Source organism: Capricornis sumatraensis, chromosome 2 (assembly GCF_032405125.1).
Source record: "Capricornis sumatraensis isolate serow.1 chromosome 2, serow.2, whole genome shotgun sequence".
NCBI lineage: Eukaryota > Metazoa > Chordata > Mammalia > Artiodactyla > Bovidae > Capricornis > Capricornis sumatraensis.
The window spans coordinates 160,574,363-160,591,683 of record NC_091070.1 but is presented as its reverse complement, the minus strand read 5'-3'; the positions used below and the strand labels follow the sequence as shown (position 1 = coordinate 160,591,683).

The following is a 17,321-nucleotide window of genomic DNA, read 5'->3' as shown; positions in this document are numbered from 1 at the left end:
TCTGGGAGTTGGTGATGGACAGGGAAGCCTGGCGTGCTGCAGTCCATGGGGTCACAAAGAGTCGGACATGACAGAGAGATTGAACTGAACTGAACTAAAACAGACTATTTTAATTAACCTCAATTTTATTTTCACAACCTGTCAAGAATACTTTTAATACTACTATTTTAGTGATCCAATTGAACAAATAGTTTAGTCTAAGGTTACAAAATTGAAACATAGGGGAGCTGGAATTTGAACATAGGTCTGCCTGGGTCCAAAATGCTTAGGATTTCTTAGTACAGAGTGATAGGAAGATGGATCAAAGACGGTATTCACAGGAGAGAGAAATAACATTACAGAACAGGTGAAGGAAAATTAACAAAGGTCTCTAACTGTATGGGTCAGGAAAAACAAAAAAAAAACTACAGAACATAATTCTAACAGTAGAAATAACTGCATATGTCAAAAGAGGGAAATTGGAAGGAAAAGAGCATTAGAGTATATAATATCCCTTCTGCTTCTGTCCCTTTGGCCTATTCCACTTGAAAATGGCTTTATAACCTTCTATTGCAGAATTTGAGTGCAAAGACTATACAAAAATCTATTTATAATAAACTTTACCATGATTTTTAAATCACTCAGTATAATAGGGTAGCCAAGATATGGAGGTATCACACTAGGGAGATTTCCAGCAATGTAAAATATAAACAACTACAATAGGTCTGCATGCTGGAATTAAGGATACAAGAAAATGTAAGTATGAGTAAATATGAATACTTAAAAAACTATTAAAGACCACTGACTCTTTAGACAACAACAAAACAAATCATATTTGTCCAGTGGGACATTAGTAAGCACGCCACTAGCAGGGGCTTGATTAGCCTCTGCATGCTGGGCTTGTCCTCTTGAAATGCTCCTTTTTGGAAACTTGCGCTATCATATTGAGTTCTGATTACCCTCCTTACATGGTCATGTAAAAAGAGACACCCAGCCTGCTCCCCAGATGTTCCATCTCTCTCAACTGAGGCACCAGACATATGAGTGTAGCCACCTTGGATTTCCATCCCCAGATGAGCTTTCCAATAAATGCAAATATCTGATTCACTCTAAGCTAGCTCAGCAGAAGAACCACTGAACTGAGCCCAGCCAAGATTGCAGAATTACGAGCAAATAAATGAAATGGCTTATCATACTGCAATAGATAACTAATAGACCTTTTAATAAGGCATATAGGTTATTCTGCATGTGTATGTGTGTTTCAATTATTTCTCATATGCACTGTCTATGCAGCATCAGGAAAAAAATATTGTATAATACTATTTATAATCCAAATAATGAGAACATCACAAACCACTAGGTCATTTCAATCTACTTTTTATTCAGTTATGTATACACAACTCTACAATAAAACATTTATTACAATAGATTACAAAATAACTTCAACATTCTCTACCTCATAATGTGTCCTGTTAGGACAACTTACTTAATGAAATCGTTCGGCTGGTTATGAAATACTACCAAGTGTTAAAATGGAAGAAAAGTGCATCTTAAAAGTGAAATGGTTTTACATGTGGAACTAAGATGGGTTGTTTTTAAAGACATATTGTTTGGCTTCATTCTTTTCTTTATAAGCATTCATTCTTTTACCTTCATCCTTTTCAAAGGATTATTCAGCTCTCGCTGGAATGAAGCCGCTCTTCCTGAAAGGAAGGTCTGAAAGGCAACAGCCAACAAATTTTCATACTTTTCAAGTAGTGTTTTATCTTCAGGAGGATAAATTCGCCTACAATAAAATCAGATAAACCAGTTTTTTTTAAAAAGCTACTATAGTGCAAGACATAAGGTAAACTACAAAGATAATCCATGAGTCTGTATCAGTCACTTTACTAGGTGCTGGAAATAAAGATGAATACAGTATAAGATATCCATAAATTTTTATCTGTTACCCATACAAACTGAAGTTTATCCAGAGAATTATTATTAAGTGATGAGTTCCAGAAAGCACAGTATAAAGATCTGGTTGAGGGGAGGTGGTTTAAGAAGAATTGCAATGGGACATATTGGAGAAATACTGGAGAGCTTTATCAGAGATAGTTTAAGTGATAAGGTTTGGAAAGTTTTAGACTTAGTGTGATTATTGATGTATACAAGAATGTAGGGATTAACCCTAATGATCTTTTGAGGGGTGGCAGAATTTTCCTCTCTGCTGGAGAGAATTAGGTAGACAATTAGGTTGAGAGGAATGTGTTTTCATCTCTACTGCTAATGGTATTAAGGCTGGAAAGAACACCTTACCGGAGGGCAGGAAGTTCAATGATGTCAAATTCTCCTAATTCTGCTGAGTCATTATCAAATCTTGGGAGGAGGGGTAGTCTTTCCAGGAACACAAAGAGCTTAGAGGGCCCCCGTCTTCTCCTGTCAAATGTGACACTGGAGGGGGTCCAGCTGCACACAGTCCACATCCCTTTCTGTCTCATACCTGGCTCCTCCAGACAGTTTCACTATTTGCCTGGTTCCTGATACATTTGAATTTACAGCAAAGTACAAAAACAACTTTGAACTGACAGAAAGAATACTAAGAGACCTGACTTTCTCAAAATACCATATGATAATAAAATAAGATAACAGGATAACATCAGGCTTAAAAGATGTTACACAACCACCCTTGAGGCTGGCAAGCAGGAGCTCTCACCAAGTCTGAACCATCTACTTGCTGACTATCTTTCCTTGCTGGAAGTAAATTAAACAAAATGCATGATACAAACACGGCTTAAAATAAGCCTAAAAGTTAAAGAATATAGACACTGCTGTTTTGACACTTCACTTATTCAATTTATAAAAAAACAAAAGCACAGTTACCTGTAATTCCCCATGTGTCGATTTTCGTGTTCTTCTTTCGAGATCTGCTTCCGTACCTGAGCTAGTCTCTCCTTCTAGAAACGAAGACATTTTACAAATAAAACCTGACAAGTGAATTATGTAATTCAAACTGTAGGCACATTGTTAAAATTTTCATACCAGCTCTTCTTTCCGCTTTTCCAACTGATGTCTCTGTTGTTCCCAATCTGAGGAACCCGGCAAGGGTCTTTTTATTGAATTCTGACCATAAAGCCTCCTTTGAGCTTCAGCTTTTTGTTTAGCCAAGTTTTTCCTTTTATCACTGGTCCTAAAATACAGAACATAATACCATATTCCAGAATTCAAATAAGCTCTGATCTTATCCCTGTAAGGAGAATTAGCAGAAGAGGAGAAACAGTGGGAATAGGAATCAATGTTTATTAAATTTATATATTCACACATATATTCATCTAGTCATTCATCAAATATGGGTTTCCATCCAACAAACAGAAGTTTTGAAGGTAACAAGAGAAAATGGTGATAGTATAGCATCTGATTAGCTATAAAATCTTAGGTCAATTAATTGCCGGGTCTGTTTTTCCATCTATCAAATGTTAACAACAGCACTTCTCTTCAAAAGTTCTTATAGAGATTAACCTGGAGTGACACCGCAAGCATGATCATCTGCTCGGTTGTGTCAGACTCTTTGCGACACCATGAACTGCAGCACACCAGGCTTCCCTGTCCTCTATCTCCCGCAGTTTGCTCAAACTCATGTTCATTCAGTTGGTGATGCCATCCTCTGTCTCCCCTTCTCCTCCTGCCCTCAATCTTTCCCGGCATCAGGATCTTTTCCACTGTCACCTCTTCACATCAGGTGGCCAAAGTGTTGGGGCTTCAGCTTCAACATCAGCCCTTCCAATGAATATTCAGGGTTGATTTCCCTCAGGATTGACTGGTGTGATCGTGCTGTCCAAGACACTCAAGAGTTCTCCAGTGTCACAATTCAAAAGCATCAATTCTTCAGCACTCAGCCATTTTTCTGGTCCAACTCCCACATCCATACATGATTAATGGAAAAACCATAACTTTGACATTTGTCAAAGGCTTTATACAGACCTTTGTCAGCAAAGTAATGTCTCTGCTTTTTAATATGTTGTCTAGGACTGTCATAGCTTTTCTTCCAAGGAGCAAGCATCTTTTAATTTTGTGCTCTAAAATAATCCATAATTATTTTAGAGTACAAGAAAATAAAATCTGTCACTGTTTCCACTTTTACCCCATGTATTTGCCAAGAAGTGATGGGGCCAAATACCATGATCTTGGTTTTTCTGAATTTTGAGTTTTAAACAAGCTTTTTACCTCTCCTCTTTCACCTTCATCAAAAGGCTCTTTAGTTCCTCTTCTCTTTCTGCCGTTAGGGTGGTATCATCTGCATATCTGAGGTTGCTGATATTTCTCCCAGTAATCTTGATTCCAGCTTGTGCTTCATCCAGCCCAGCATTTCCCATAATGTGCTCTGCACAGCCATTAAATAAACAAGGTGACAATGTACAGCCTTGACGTACTCCTTTCCCAATTTGGAACGGGTCCATTTTTCCATGTTCGGTTCTAATTCTTGCTTCTTGACCTGCATACAGATTTCTCAGGAGGCAGGTCAGATGGTCTGGTATTCCCATCTCTTTAAGAATTTTCCAGAATTTGTTGTGATCCATACAATCAAAGCCTTTAGTGTACTTAATGAAGCAGAAGTAGATTTTTTTCTGGAATTTTCTTGTTTTTTCTATGATCCAACTAAGATCATGGCATCTGATCCCATCACTTCATGGCAAATAAATGAGGAAACAGTGGAAACAGTGGCTGACTTTATTTTTGGGAGCTCCAAAATCACTGCAGATGCTGATTGCAGCCATGAAATTAAAAGATCCTTACTCCTTGGAAGGAAAGTTATGACCAACCTAGACAGCATATTAAAAAGCAGAGACATTACTTTGTCAACAAAGGTCCATCTAGTCAAGGCTATGGTTTTTCCAGTAATCATGTATAGATGTGAGAGTTGGACTATAAAGAAAGCTGAGTGCCGAAGAATTGATACTTTTGAACTGTGGTGTTGGAGAAGACTCTTGAGAGTCCCTTGGACTGCAAGGAGATCCAACCGGTCCATCCTAAAGGATTAGTTCTTGGTATACACTGGAAGGACTGATGTTGAAGCTGAAACTCCAATACTTTGGCCACCTGATGCGAAGAGCTGACTCATTTGAAAAGACCCTGATGCTGGGAAAGATTGAAGGCAGGAGGAGAAGGGGAAGACAGAGGATGAGATGGTTTTATGGCATCGCCAACTCAATGGATATGAGTTTGGGTAAACTCCGGGAGTTGGTGATGGACAGTGAGGCCTGGCATGCTGCGTTTCATAGGGTCACAAAGAGTCAGACATGACTGAACGACTGAACCGAACTGAACAGATGATGGCAATTTGATCTCTGGTTCCTTTGCCTTTTCTAAATCTAGCTTGTACATCTGGAAGTTCTTGGTTCACATACTGTTGAAGCCTAGCTTGAATGATTTTGAGCATTACCCTGCTAGCATATGAAATGAGCACATTTGTACAGCAGTTTGAATATTCTTTGCTTTTCTTTGGAATTAGGATGAAGACTGACCTTTTCCCGTCCTGTGGCCACAGCTGAATTTTCCAAATTTGCTTTGGTGATTAATTACTATTATTAATTAAATGTGAGAAGTAACAAAAAGAGTTGAACTTGAGATGGCAACAAGACTTCCAATTTTAATGACTTTATGATTAAGAATATCATTTTTCCAGTGATAAATACGAAATTTGGCCGAGTTTCCTTTGTTTAGGGAAACGGAAAATGTGATGTAGGTAGCTCTTAACTTTTATTCCATTTTACCTAGGACAAATCATTTCTATATACCATACAATTTAAAGGAAGGACAGGAGAGAAAGGGGGAATAGAAATAAAAGGAAGAGGAAAGAACAAAGACTAACAATTGGAAAGAAATTAAGGTAAGAGAGAAAGAAAAAATGAAATGACAGAATAGAGGAAGGGAGAACAATGAAAGGACTGAGAATACCATGATGAGAATGCTGTGGAAGAAATGAAGGCAGAGATATATGCACCTCTACACAGAAAAGACTTAACTCACAGACAAGGACACTGACACACACCCAGCTCAAGCACATACAAATAAAGAACTATGTTTGCATCCCTATAAAAACTGGTATGAATAAGCACTAGCAACTCTTAGTCCAAAACAAAATTTAACCAGAGACCAAAGGATCTCCACTCACTCAGCATTTTAATCAGTGTTTTCCCGCTCAGCTATATCCATACACTGACCTAAGGAGTTTTGTTTACACTTTCTGGAGTTCTTTCCATTACTCATTATCTTGTGATTCCATCCAAGGGTTTTCTCTTTCTAATCAGCTGGCCTCACACGTACAAGCTCTTGTAATATGGAAACTCTGGAAGTTCTATGAACATGCTATGCTTGCCTCACTTCCTTATCTTGCTACAAGGAGTTACCTTTGAATGGAACGTCCTTCCCCATCCTTGTCATCATTTCATTTAGTACTCACCATACTCTAGTTCTAGACATGGCCTTGGAAATACAAAGATAGAGACATTGCCCTTAAGCTGCAATGGTCTAAAGGGGGAGAGGGAAATACAACGTGAATAAATACACAGGTTACAGTGGATGCTACTTAAAAAGTGATAGTAGTAGGGGTGACGGCAAAAGTGAGGAAGTAAACCACTTTGCTACAGCAGAGGCTTCAAAGAGAAGGTCAGCTTTGCGCTAGGTATTCAAGAATGAGTTAATCAAACTGTGGCATATACATGAAATGGGCCTTAACAGGGAAGGAAATTCTGACTACATGCTACAATATAGATGAATCTTGAATACACTGTGCTTTCCCTGATGGCTCTGATGGTAAAGAGTCGGCCTGCAATGCAGGAGACCTGGGTTTGACTGGGTCAGGAAGATCCCCTGGAGAAGAAAATGGCAACCCACTCCAGTATTCCTGACTGGAAAATTCATGGACAGAGGAGCCTGGTGGGCTACAGTCCATGGGGGTGCAGAGTTGGACACGACTGAGAGACTAACACTTGAATACATTAGGCTAACCTAAATAAGGCAGTTACAAAACAGCAAATAGTGTATGGTTCTACTTGTATGAAGTACCTAATCAAATTCATAGAGACAGATAGCAGAATAGGTGTTTACCAGGGGCTGGTGAGAGGGAAAAATATGGAGCTGTCTAATAGGTACAGAATCTCAGTTTCACACAATGAAAAAGTTCTGGAGAAGGATGGAGGTAATTATTGCATTATAATGTGAATGTACTTATTGCCACTGAACTGCACACTTAAAAATGGTTACAGTAGTAACTTTCAAGTATATTTTACCACAGTTTTCTAAAAATGAGTCAACATTCACCAGAGGGACAAAGCTAAAAGAAAATTTAAGTGAGAATACACACAAAATTATGGACATGCAAAATAGCATTGTATAAGAGTTCTTTTAAAAAATTAATTCCAAGGCAGGGAAAAGAGAAGAACAAAAGGTGATCAGGTTGGCAAGAGATGCAAGGGCTAGATTATGAAGAGTCTGTGTCTAAAGATCAAAAATGACTTGTAGGCGATGTTTAAACGTTCTGATAATGTGGCAACAATCTGAGCAGAATAGTAGAATTTACAAGTATCTCTCTAAATGTTGGCATCCCTCAGGCTCTGCCCTTGCCCCTCTCTACTTCTCAATATATACACTCTATGTTCTCATCTACTGGATTCAACAGCAAACTATACATGTATGTCAGTCACATGGAGGTCTCTTATCTCCTGGGACCTTGTATATCAACTCTCCCACTTGGCAATTCCACCTGAGTGTCTCAAAGCACTTCAAAATCAGCATGTTTAAAACTGAATTATCTCTTAATTTCTACTTCCCCCATCACTTCTAAGTCTGTTTCTTGCCTAAAACCTTTATCTAAATAAAAGACATACTGTCAAACAACTCATCCAAGCCAGAAATCACGGGAGACTTTGAACTCCCAGCACCTGCTCCTATAGCAGTCGGCACTCAATAAACACTTTTTAAATGACTTGGAGAGCAACAGAATGGAAACCACAAGATGGGGTGAAAGTCAGTGCTGAACCAAGGGGATCAATAAAACAGACCAGGAGAGAAATGAGGAGTCCTTAAACTTGAAGAGGAGACTAAGAATTTAAGTCATACATTTGACAGGACTAATTAAACCATATGTATGCCAAAAAATGTATAGGCATATTGCTTAAATAATCTAAAATACCTGATATACTTGTATAAGTGAAGTAAAAATTTCCTATTCTATATCTCTTTCCTTCCTATGCATTTCCTTTAGAATAACTGAAATATTAGCATTTAGGCAAATCATTCTCTGATCACACAAAAGAAGGGGTCATATGAAAATTTCTGAACAAGCTATATCTCAATCTCTTTTTAATAATGCCTTTCATATAAATCTACTTCTCAATCAGGCATTTACTAAATGTTTGAAAATATTTCAAGTAAATAAATTGCTTGGAGGCATCCCACAGCTCTTACAGAGTTCTTGAAATAACAATTAGAATCAATTGAGATCACAAAATCCCTGAGCTTAAGTGACCTCAAAAGTCCTAGAAGTTATTTGAACACTTATACTAGCAGACTGCTCACTATTTCATTAAACAATTCAGTTAAACTTCTAACAAGTTTCTCTCATAATAAGATAACAGCTTCCCACACAGTAACATTTCAAATATTTGATTTTCATGATCATATAAATGGCAACCAGTCTAATAATATTCCATTGATCCAGCAATCCCAGTTTTGGGTATATATCCAAAGAAGTGGAAATCAGGATTTAGAGTGATACTCACACTCCCATGTTCATTGCAGCATCATTCACAACAGCCAAGACAAGGAAGCAACCTATGTTCATCAATGGATGAATGGATTAAAAAAAATGTGGTACGATGGAATATTATTCAGCTTTTAAAAAGAAGGAAATCTTGTCTATTCTTTTCGATGGGAAAAGTTAAGCTCACTTAACTGCTTCTCTTTTGCGTTTACCCTGGCAGCCTGAAATACTAGGAAGACCTCTGGACAGAAAGGCAGGAAATGCATTTTTGAGTTTTCTTTACTTTCTGAGTGACCTTTATGCTTTAGTTTCTTCTTATGAAGTAAGGAAACAATCTAGAAGGTTTCCTAAGGTATGCTCCAATTCCACCTCATACTCTGTATTAAATAATCATACCAATAATGAAATTAAAGCATATTTATTATAGGTTCAAATCATACAGGGGAGAGGGGAAGTAGAATTCAGGAGGAGAGGAAAAGATATTTAAAAAGAAGAAAATTAAATGGGTTTAAAGAATAGAATCAAGAAACTCAAAATATAAAATACTAAAATTATAAGCCAATTCTATTTACAAATGACTGTTCTACACCAAACATGGTAAAAAAAATTCCAAAACACAGAGGAAACAATTTACCTAATATTTAGTAGCTTCAGTGCATTTAGCAGCACTCCCTTTTTCACATCGTAGTCTATTTTCTGATCAGTGCCAAAGCTCGGAGCACGATTGATCTGAAATTAACAAAAAAAACAATGAGTAACCAAATGTTGGCAGATCAATCTATATTCAGTAAAAGTTTTTTAACCTAATGTGGGATCCCAACCAGTTAGAAGGACTCTACAATAAACCTCAAAGCTCTACATTGTCGATGGTCCAGTCACCACTGCCACACCTGCATTCCCCATCACCTTAATTTAAGTCAAGGACTTGCAAGGAATTGACTGTCATCACTGCTCCTTCCCACTGCTGCCTTAGCTCAGGATTTTTCAGTCAGCATTATCTGCTCTCTCTCCAGTCCACTCTCTCCAAATTATCACCCCATGCATTCCAGGTATTAAATTTAGAAAGTTAAAGTGATTCATGCTGACAAAAGTTTGGATGACCAGTAATAATAATAAGAATAATAACACAGAACAAAAAATAACATGCATGTTACCAATATAGTAATAATTATATTCATATATGTATTTTGCATGTTGAAATTATCAGTGCCCTCTTGTCACTGCTTTCAGATCTTCTGGATGGATCATCCATTGCTGCCTAAAAAATAAATTTTCTCTCTTTCTACCTGGGTCAGACAATTAATTCATCAATTTTCATTTTACTTCATTTCACTGAAATTACTTGGAGGACACCATTAAAGGTATCTGAAGACTAACCTTTATAAGCTTTTCTAACTGTTTAAGGATTCATGGAAATCAATGAGCCATTTGTGGCTGTTCTACTTTACTCCATCATTTCCAAAGTTTCATTAAGGAGAAAAATAACAAGCAATTATATATACTTTGTATATATATATATATACATACACACACACACACACACACCCAGAAATGTAGTTTATAATATGCTACAACTTCAAGAGCTAGAGTTTTTGTTTTTTCTTTGCTGTTGTTGGGTTTTGTTGTTATTGTTGATGTTATGAAAATGTAATTGGGATAGCAGATATTTAGGGAAATTACTTATTCTATTAACTCAATTGATGAGAACACTATTGAGTTCAAAACTACAGCTTAGCTTCTTTAACACCAACTAATTCCACAGGCTACGTCAAAAAACACGCATGCTGCCACTCATAGAAGAGGGTCATCTTCTACAAATCCAGCACCACAAGAAACAAGGTAACTGACAGCATGCATTTTACAACTGGCAGCTTAAGGAAATACCACTTTATAGTTAAATCATCCAGGAACATAAGTGCTTCTAATCAGAAATGTGGCACAAGATCGCTGCAGAAAAATTAGAAACAAAAGGCCAACAGACAACAGAGAGATCACCTGCAATCCCAACACATAGCATACTGTTAACCATTTGACAAATGGTGTTCCAGATATTTGCTACACATATTCATCATATTCATTTTACCTTCCAAATATATCTCTACACTAAGTATTTTATTTTATAATCAAGGTTTTCTCTGAACGGTGTGTCATATAAATTTTGTATGCCATCATTTTGATGGCTACATGGTATTCCTTGTGTAGAGATACGGCAAACTAATTTCTTCAATAGAGATATGACTTACTGTATTATGTCCTTGCTGATTTCTGATTTAAAAGGTGATGAACCTATTTATATCTTTGTGATGCAGACTCAAGGGGAAGAGTATAACTTGGTAATTGCAAGAACATGCATTTGTTCCAGGGGATTTTGAGAGAGGGAGTTTATTCTACTACTTCAAAGTTTCACGCATTTCCTCTTACAAGTGCAGAGAAAGGATAGAGTAATATATTTTATATAAAAAAAGGTTCAGGCATTCCATCTCTATAATTTATAAAACAAAGACAGTTCTGCTGCTAGATATAACAGGATTATTAAAATAAAATAGACATTTAGGAATCAATGATTAAGTGGTTCACTGAAATGTTATCTATCTGTATAGAAAATCTTAGTATTTCATTTCAGACTTGCAGCCTGGAATTCTGCCAGGCATATCCCTCCACCAGGATGGTAGGGAGCTCTTGATACAATACAATCACAATCCTCTCTCTTATCTATTTCAGATTCTTCACTCTACTATCATTTGAAAGAATTTGGTCTATGAAGAAATATGCCTACATACTAAAAAAACTAATATATGGAAAGGTAGAAAAACTTAACTAAATTAACATTTTTGACTTTAAGTATTATGAGAAATTTAAAGGAAAAAAAGGAAAGAAAAGAAAAACCACAAATGGCTGACAGAAGAATCGCCGAAAATTACAGCTCCATCCAGCCAAACTTCTATGTGATGACTTCTTTGTTCTCATTTCCTAACATGGTTGTAAGAGAGACAAAGCTCACAAGTGCTAGAGTCTTAAAGCACAGCAGCTTGTAAATGCACACAAAAGGAAAATTAATAGAAAGCAAATTAAATTAATATATTTATTAACTGTCCAAATCATAGTTTTATTATCAAGCACAATCATTTCATGAACAGATGAAAGTTTCCATAATAGTTTCTGGGCTCCTAAATTAGTGCTGTTGCCTCTGGCCTATAACTTACCCCAACCTCAACCCCAACTCTCCTAATCCCTGGCCCCTCCCCACTTTCTACAGCCTTAAGTACTCTGACCAGGTGTTCACTCTTTTGCAAAGACTTTTTTTGAACTCACAAATATACACGTGTACACAGAGAGATTAATCATTGTCTGTGCTGCCTCCTGTTTCCTACTTATACTTGTAATTATTATTATAAAACACATAACTGAGTCCCCTACAAAAATAGGACACATATTCTCTTATTTTTCTTTAATCTCCCATCTGGTGCAATGATCTGCAAATTAAGGATACTTAACATACTAGAGGTATATTTATACTCCACTTAATTTCCATGTTTTTCCCTAAAAATGTTTTCTATGGTTGAAAAATCTCTGTAATTTGCCACTATGAGTCATCGCCTGCGATTACTGAAGTTAACTAAAAGTTATCAAATGCTCAGAGGCATCCTCTGCCTTATTCCACTTGATGGCGCCAAAAGGTTTTTAACAATGTATGTTCGCATTACTATGATTTCAGATTCTTTCAACTGTTTTGATATAATACATGTTCAGTACCCACAGCTGCCTATTATTGTGGTGTTTTTTTAGAGGGCTATGATTGATTTGAAAATGATGAAACAATGAATATAAAATTAAAATAAGTTATTGTGGGTTTTTTTAAGTGGTTTATTGATCAGGAAGTTATGGAGAAAATAAAGTATGAAGAAATATGAATGCAAACAATGTATTTTTGAGCTTTTAAAAAATACATAATTCAGCCATTCAGTCAATTCTGATCTAACCAAGCAGCAGTCAGCTTCAGTTAGGCAAATGCTTTTAAAATTAGGTGAATAAAATACCTATAAAATCATTATTTATTATCCTTTCAGTTCTATTTCACGCATGTGCCTTCACTTCTTTCCCACCCCATCAAAGCTAAAAGACAAGTATAGGGCAAAAAAATACAAGTAAGAACAGGAATTGATACTTTCAAATTGTAATGCTGGAGAAGATCTTCAGAGTCCTTGGACTGCAAGAACATCAAACCAGTCAATCCTAAAGGAAATCAACACTGAATATTCACTGGGAGGGCTGATGTGGAAGTTGAAACTCCAACACTTTGGCCACCTGATGCAAAGAGCCGACTCACTGGAAAAGACCCTGATGCTGGGAAGAAAGGTTGAAGGCAAAAGGAGAAGGGGGTAGCAGAGGATGAAATGGTGAGACAGCATCACCAACTCAATGGACATGAATCTGAGCAAACTCCAGGAGGTGGCAAGGGACAGGGAAGCCTGGTGTGCTGCAGTGCATGGGGTCACAAAGAGTCGATATAACTGACCAGCTGAACAACAAAGAACAGGAAAGGAAAGGAAGATAAGAAAATGGTATAAACAAAGAAGAAAATCTCAGGACTAAGTAAGATGAAGGGCCACTGTTCAGAGTCAAGTGCTTTCACATTCAAGGAACGGAGGAAGTAAAAGGATACATAAAGTTCTTCAAATGTATCTTATTTCTAGGATCCAAGCCAGGAGCATAATTTGAATACCTGACAGAATTGTATTTGATTAGCAAGATAATACACATTATTTGTTCACAGTAGATTCAACAAACGCACACATGAAAGAAAGCAGGAGCCCTCAAACTGGAAGTGTTCTTTCCTAAAAATATATTTTGAACGTCTTGATTTCACCTATCACTCATTCAATTTGCTTTCCAAAACCTTGGTATTACAGGTGTAACTTCTAATTTCTAAATCATTAGCAAAAAAAGAGGTAATCAACTTAAAATTAAAGGTAGTTGATGGTGATATCTTCTTTAATAATATATTCCTTAAAATGTAAGTAATCTAGTAAATACTAAGTGTTTAGATGGGTGCTGTTTTCCTAAATACAGTATTTTGTGGCCATGCGATCTGTGGAGCTTAATGATCAGAACCAGGTGTACTGGTTGGGGTGCTGTAGGACCACATGACTTCTTAGGTTTCCTCTATATACAATAAAAACATGACAGAAAAGAAAGGTAAAAAAATCTTAAACAGAGATCATTTTTATTTTTCCTTCATATTATTCTGTATTTTCTAAATGTTAAGTGACCTTTTATAATGGAAGAAAAATAATGATGACTCTAACCACAGGGACTGGCAGAAAACCAATCCAAAGGCATGGCTGACAGGCTAGACATGAGGGGAGCCCTAGGCACATAATACGGTCTTGAAGAATTCATGTTACCCAGTGTGTTAGGTATTAACTAAGATTAATGAGCTAACTGGAGCCTCTCTCCTCTAGGAGAGTTTGAAGGGGAGGGGCACTGAAGCCAGGGAGTTACAGTCCAGCAGCCCAAGCATCCACACAGAAGAAACCCAACATCCTGAAGTCACGAGGTGGTAGATCTGTGAGGCTGAGAAAGCAGTAGAAAAGTAGACCTCCAATCAGTAACAGCAGATCCATGCGTGTATGCAAAACGCCTAGCCTAGAAACTCACCCAATGCTGATTTGGGAAAAGTAAGATCAAACACATTGAGCCACTCTAGCAAATGTATTCCTTGAATTCTCATTCTCTTCCTCCAACATACTCCACTCAGGCCTCTCTATGCTCAATGAATGAAATAACAGTACTCACTTATCTTTCTTCTAAAAGAAACACCTTACCTCCAGCAGCCATGGCTTTAGTTTTCTATCCAACAAAATATCAAATCCCAGGACTTCAAAGCAGACACTTTCACTTCCTGGAGGTTGACCAGGTCTGCACATTCGATACGCATGTAGGACATGAGGTTCTGCTACAATCAGAGTCTTAACCACCAATTCCTATAAGGATTGTGATTAAAAAAAAAAAAAAAAGAAAAGCTTTATTTCTTGGTGTCTCATTTATATACATGGAAATAAGGCCTGGATTCAGTAGCATCCCTGGTGGCTCAGATGGTAAAGCATCTGCCTGCAGTGCAGGAGACCCGGGTTCGATCCCTGGGTTGGGAAGACCTCCTGGAAAAGGAAATGGCAACCCACTCCAGTACTCTTGCCTGGAGAATCCCACTGACAGAGGAGCCCGGTAGTCTACAGTCCACGGGGTCGCAAAGAGTCGGACACGACTGAGCGACTTCACTTTCACTTTGGCCAGGTTCACGAAACTCTATTGTATCTTATCCCTACTGTTGCTCAGACTGTACTTCACCCAACTCACACCCTGCCCACTGTGGTCCAGGCATGCTCGCCTTCTCTAGGCTCTTCACACTAGCTGATCCTCTCCCTGGAACACTCTTCTCCCAATAATTCAATGTCTGGTTCCCTGATATTCAGAGTCTTTCCCTGACACCTGAGTCAAAAGTAGGCACCCAAACATTATTGCTTACTGTGTCACTACACAGCATAGGCCCAATGATCATTTTTTTCTTTTTTTTTTAGAGCAGAGTCTTTGTATCATTTACAACCTCATTCCCAGTCCTTACAATAGTACCTGGCATTTAGTAAATGCTGAAAATCATTTGTGAACAAACAAAATAAAAGTTTATGAATGTGGCTTGAGTTTGTTAAATAGGTAAGCTAGGATCATAGTGCACCTTGTCAGAAACCCATACAAAATGGGAGGGTATGGGAGGGAAAAGAAATTCCAAGGAGAATAACTATTTCACATACAACATTATAGAACCTCCATTTAGAGAAAAGCTGAAAGGCCAAGAGGACAAAATTTGGGAGAGGCGAGTTGGGAGAGGTGAGTTTCTCCATGCAATGATGATTTTGCAGTTCAAAAGGTTTATCTGAGATCAGAGTAATGCCGATCAACAAACTATCAACATTTTCTGTGAGGACACATAACATGACGAGGGTGAGTTACTAACGCTAATAAAAGAAAAAGTTGGTTTACTGAAGTCTGAGAACAAGCTACAGCTTGCGTAAAAGCTGTCCCCTTGGTTTTTGCTTATAATATATTATTTTGAAGCCCCTCTCTACAGGTAGACAGCATATTAAAAAGCAGAGACATTACTTTGCCAACAAAGGTTCATCTAGTCAAAGCTATGGTTTTTCCAGTAGTCATGTATGGATGTGAGAGTTGGACTATAAAGAAAGCTGAGCACTAAAGAATTGATGTTTTTGAACTGTGGTGTTGGTGAAGACTCTTCAAAGTCCTGTGGACAGCAAGGAGATCCAACCAGTTCATCCTAAAGGAAATCAGTCCTGAATATTCATCAGAAGGACTGATGTTGAAGCTGAAACTCCAATACCTTGGCCACCTGGTGCAAAGAACTGACTCATTTGAAAAGACCCTGATGCTGGGAAAGACTGAAGGTGGGAGGAGAAGGGGACGACAGAGGATGAGATGGTTGGATGGCATCACCGACTCAATGGACATGAGCTTGAGTAAACTCCGGGAGTTGGTGATGGACAGGGAGGCCTGGAGTGCTGCAGTCCATGGGGTCGCAAAGAGTCGGACATGACTGAGCAACTGAACTTAACTATCCAGTATAGGCAATATTTTATGGCAATTAAGAATCTGGCTCCAAAGTCAGACTTTCTGGGTTATTCCAGGCTTTTCTACTTGCTGGATGTGCAACCCCAGTCATGTTGCTTAAACTTTGTGAGTCTCATTTTTCCCAAAAGTAAACTGGCAATAATAGTAATAATACCTGCTTTTAAAAGACGGATGGAAGGACAAAATGAGACTCCATGTGAAATGCTTAGTGCCTCAGTTCAGTTCAGTCGCTCAGTCGTGTCCTACTCTTTGCGACCCCATGAACCGCAGCACACCAGGCCTCCTTGTCCATCAGCAACTCCAAGAGTCAACCCAAACCCATGTCCATCGAGTCGGTGATGCCACCCAACCATTTCATCCTCTGTTGTTCCCTTCTCCATAGTGCCTAGAACGGAGTAAATCTTCAAGAGGGGTAAGCAACTTAATTACTATTGCTATGTTTATCCTTCATTCTTCTAGAACTCCACCTCTTATGTCTGGTTAGCCACAAATATTCCACTGCCTGGGGAAGTAGCACTTATATGACCGAAAAAATGGAAGACAAAGTTAATTTCACTATTACCCAGAATCCCAACACAGACTGTATTTGGGTCTGTCAGAGATGCCCTGTAAGGCTGTTCTCAGAAATTTTATTCAAAATAACAAATTCATGGAATTAATAACACCACAGATATGGAGATAAAAGAGAAAAGACTACTTTACATAAATCTTGAGATATTATTGAAACTACTTGACTAGGGAAAAAAGTTCAAATTTTGGCTAACAATTGTCTATGTGAAATAAGACATGGTTGGGGTGAGGAGGTGGGGATGAATATTTAGACTCTGAATTGCAAATCTGTGTTTTTTCTACATAAAAGCAACATATTTTCAAGAATGTAAAGACAAGATTGCATGTATATGTGTAGTCAGGAATGACATAATCAAACACAAACTCCACTAATGCTTCTAAGGATTTC

At 37.8% G+C, this 17,321-nt stretch overlaps 1 protein-coding gene across 1 annotated transcript in view; it reads right to left on the bottom strand.

The window, feature by feature from the left end:
* The window catches only part of TTLL7 (tubulin tyrosine ligase like 7), a 106,497-nt gene that overhangs the window by 68,138 nt on the left and 21,038 nt on the right, over positions 1-17,321 (bottom strand). Inside the window, exons 8-12 of the mRNA XM_068966093.1 lie at positions 14,545-14,703; positions 9,354-9,448; positions 3,001-3,148; positions 2,842-2,915; positions 1,630-1,765 (exon numbers count right to left, since the gene is read on the bottom strand). Of these exons, the coding sequence (XP_068822194.1) occupies positions 1,630-1,765; positions 2,842-2,915; positions 3,001-3,148; positions 9,354-9,448; positions 14,545-14,703 (612 nt within the window). The remainder of the gene's footprint in view (positions 1-1,629; positions 1,766-2,841; positions 2,916-3,000; positions 3,149-9,353; positions 9,449-14,544; positions 14,704-17,321) is intronic.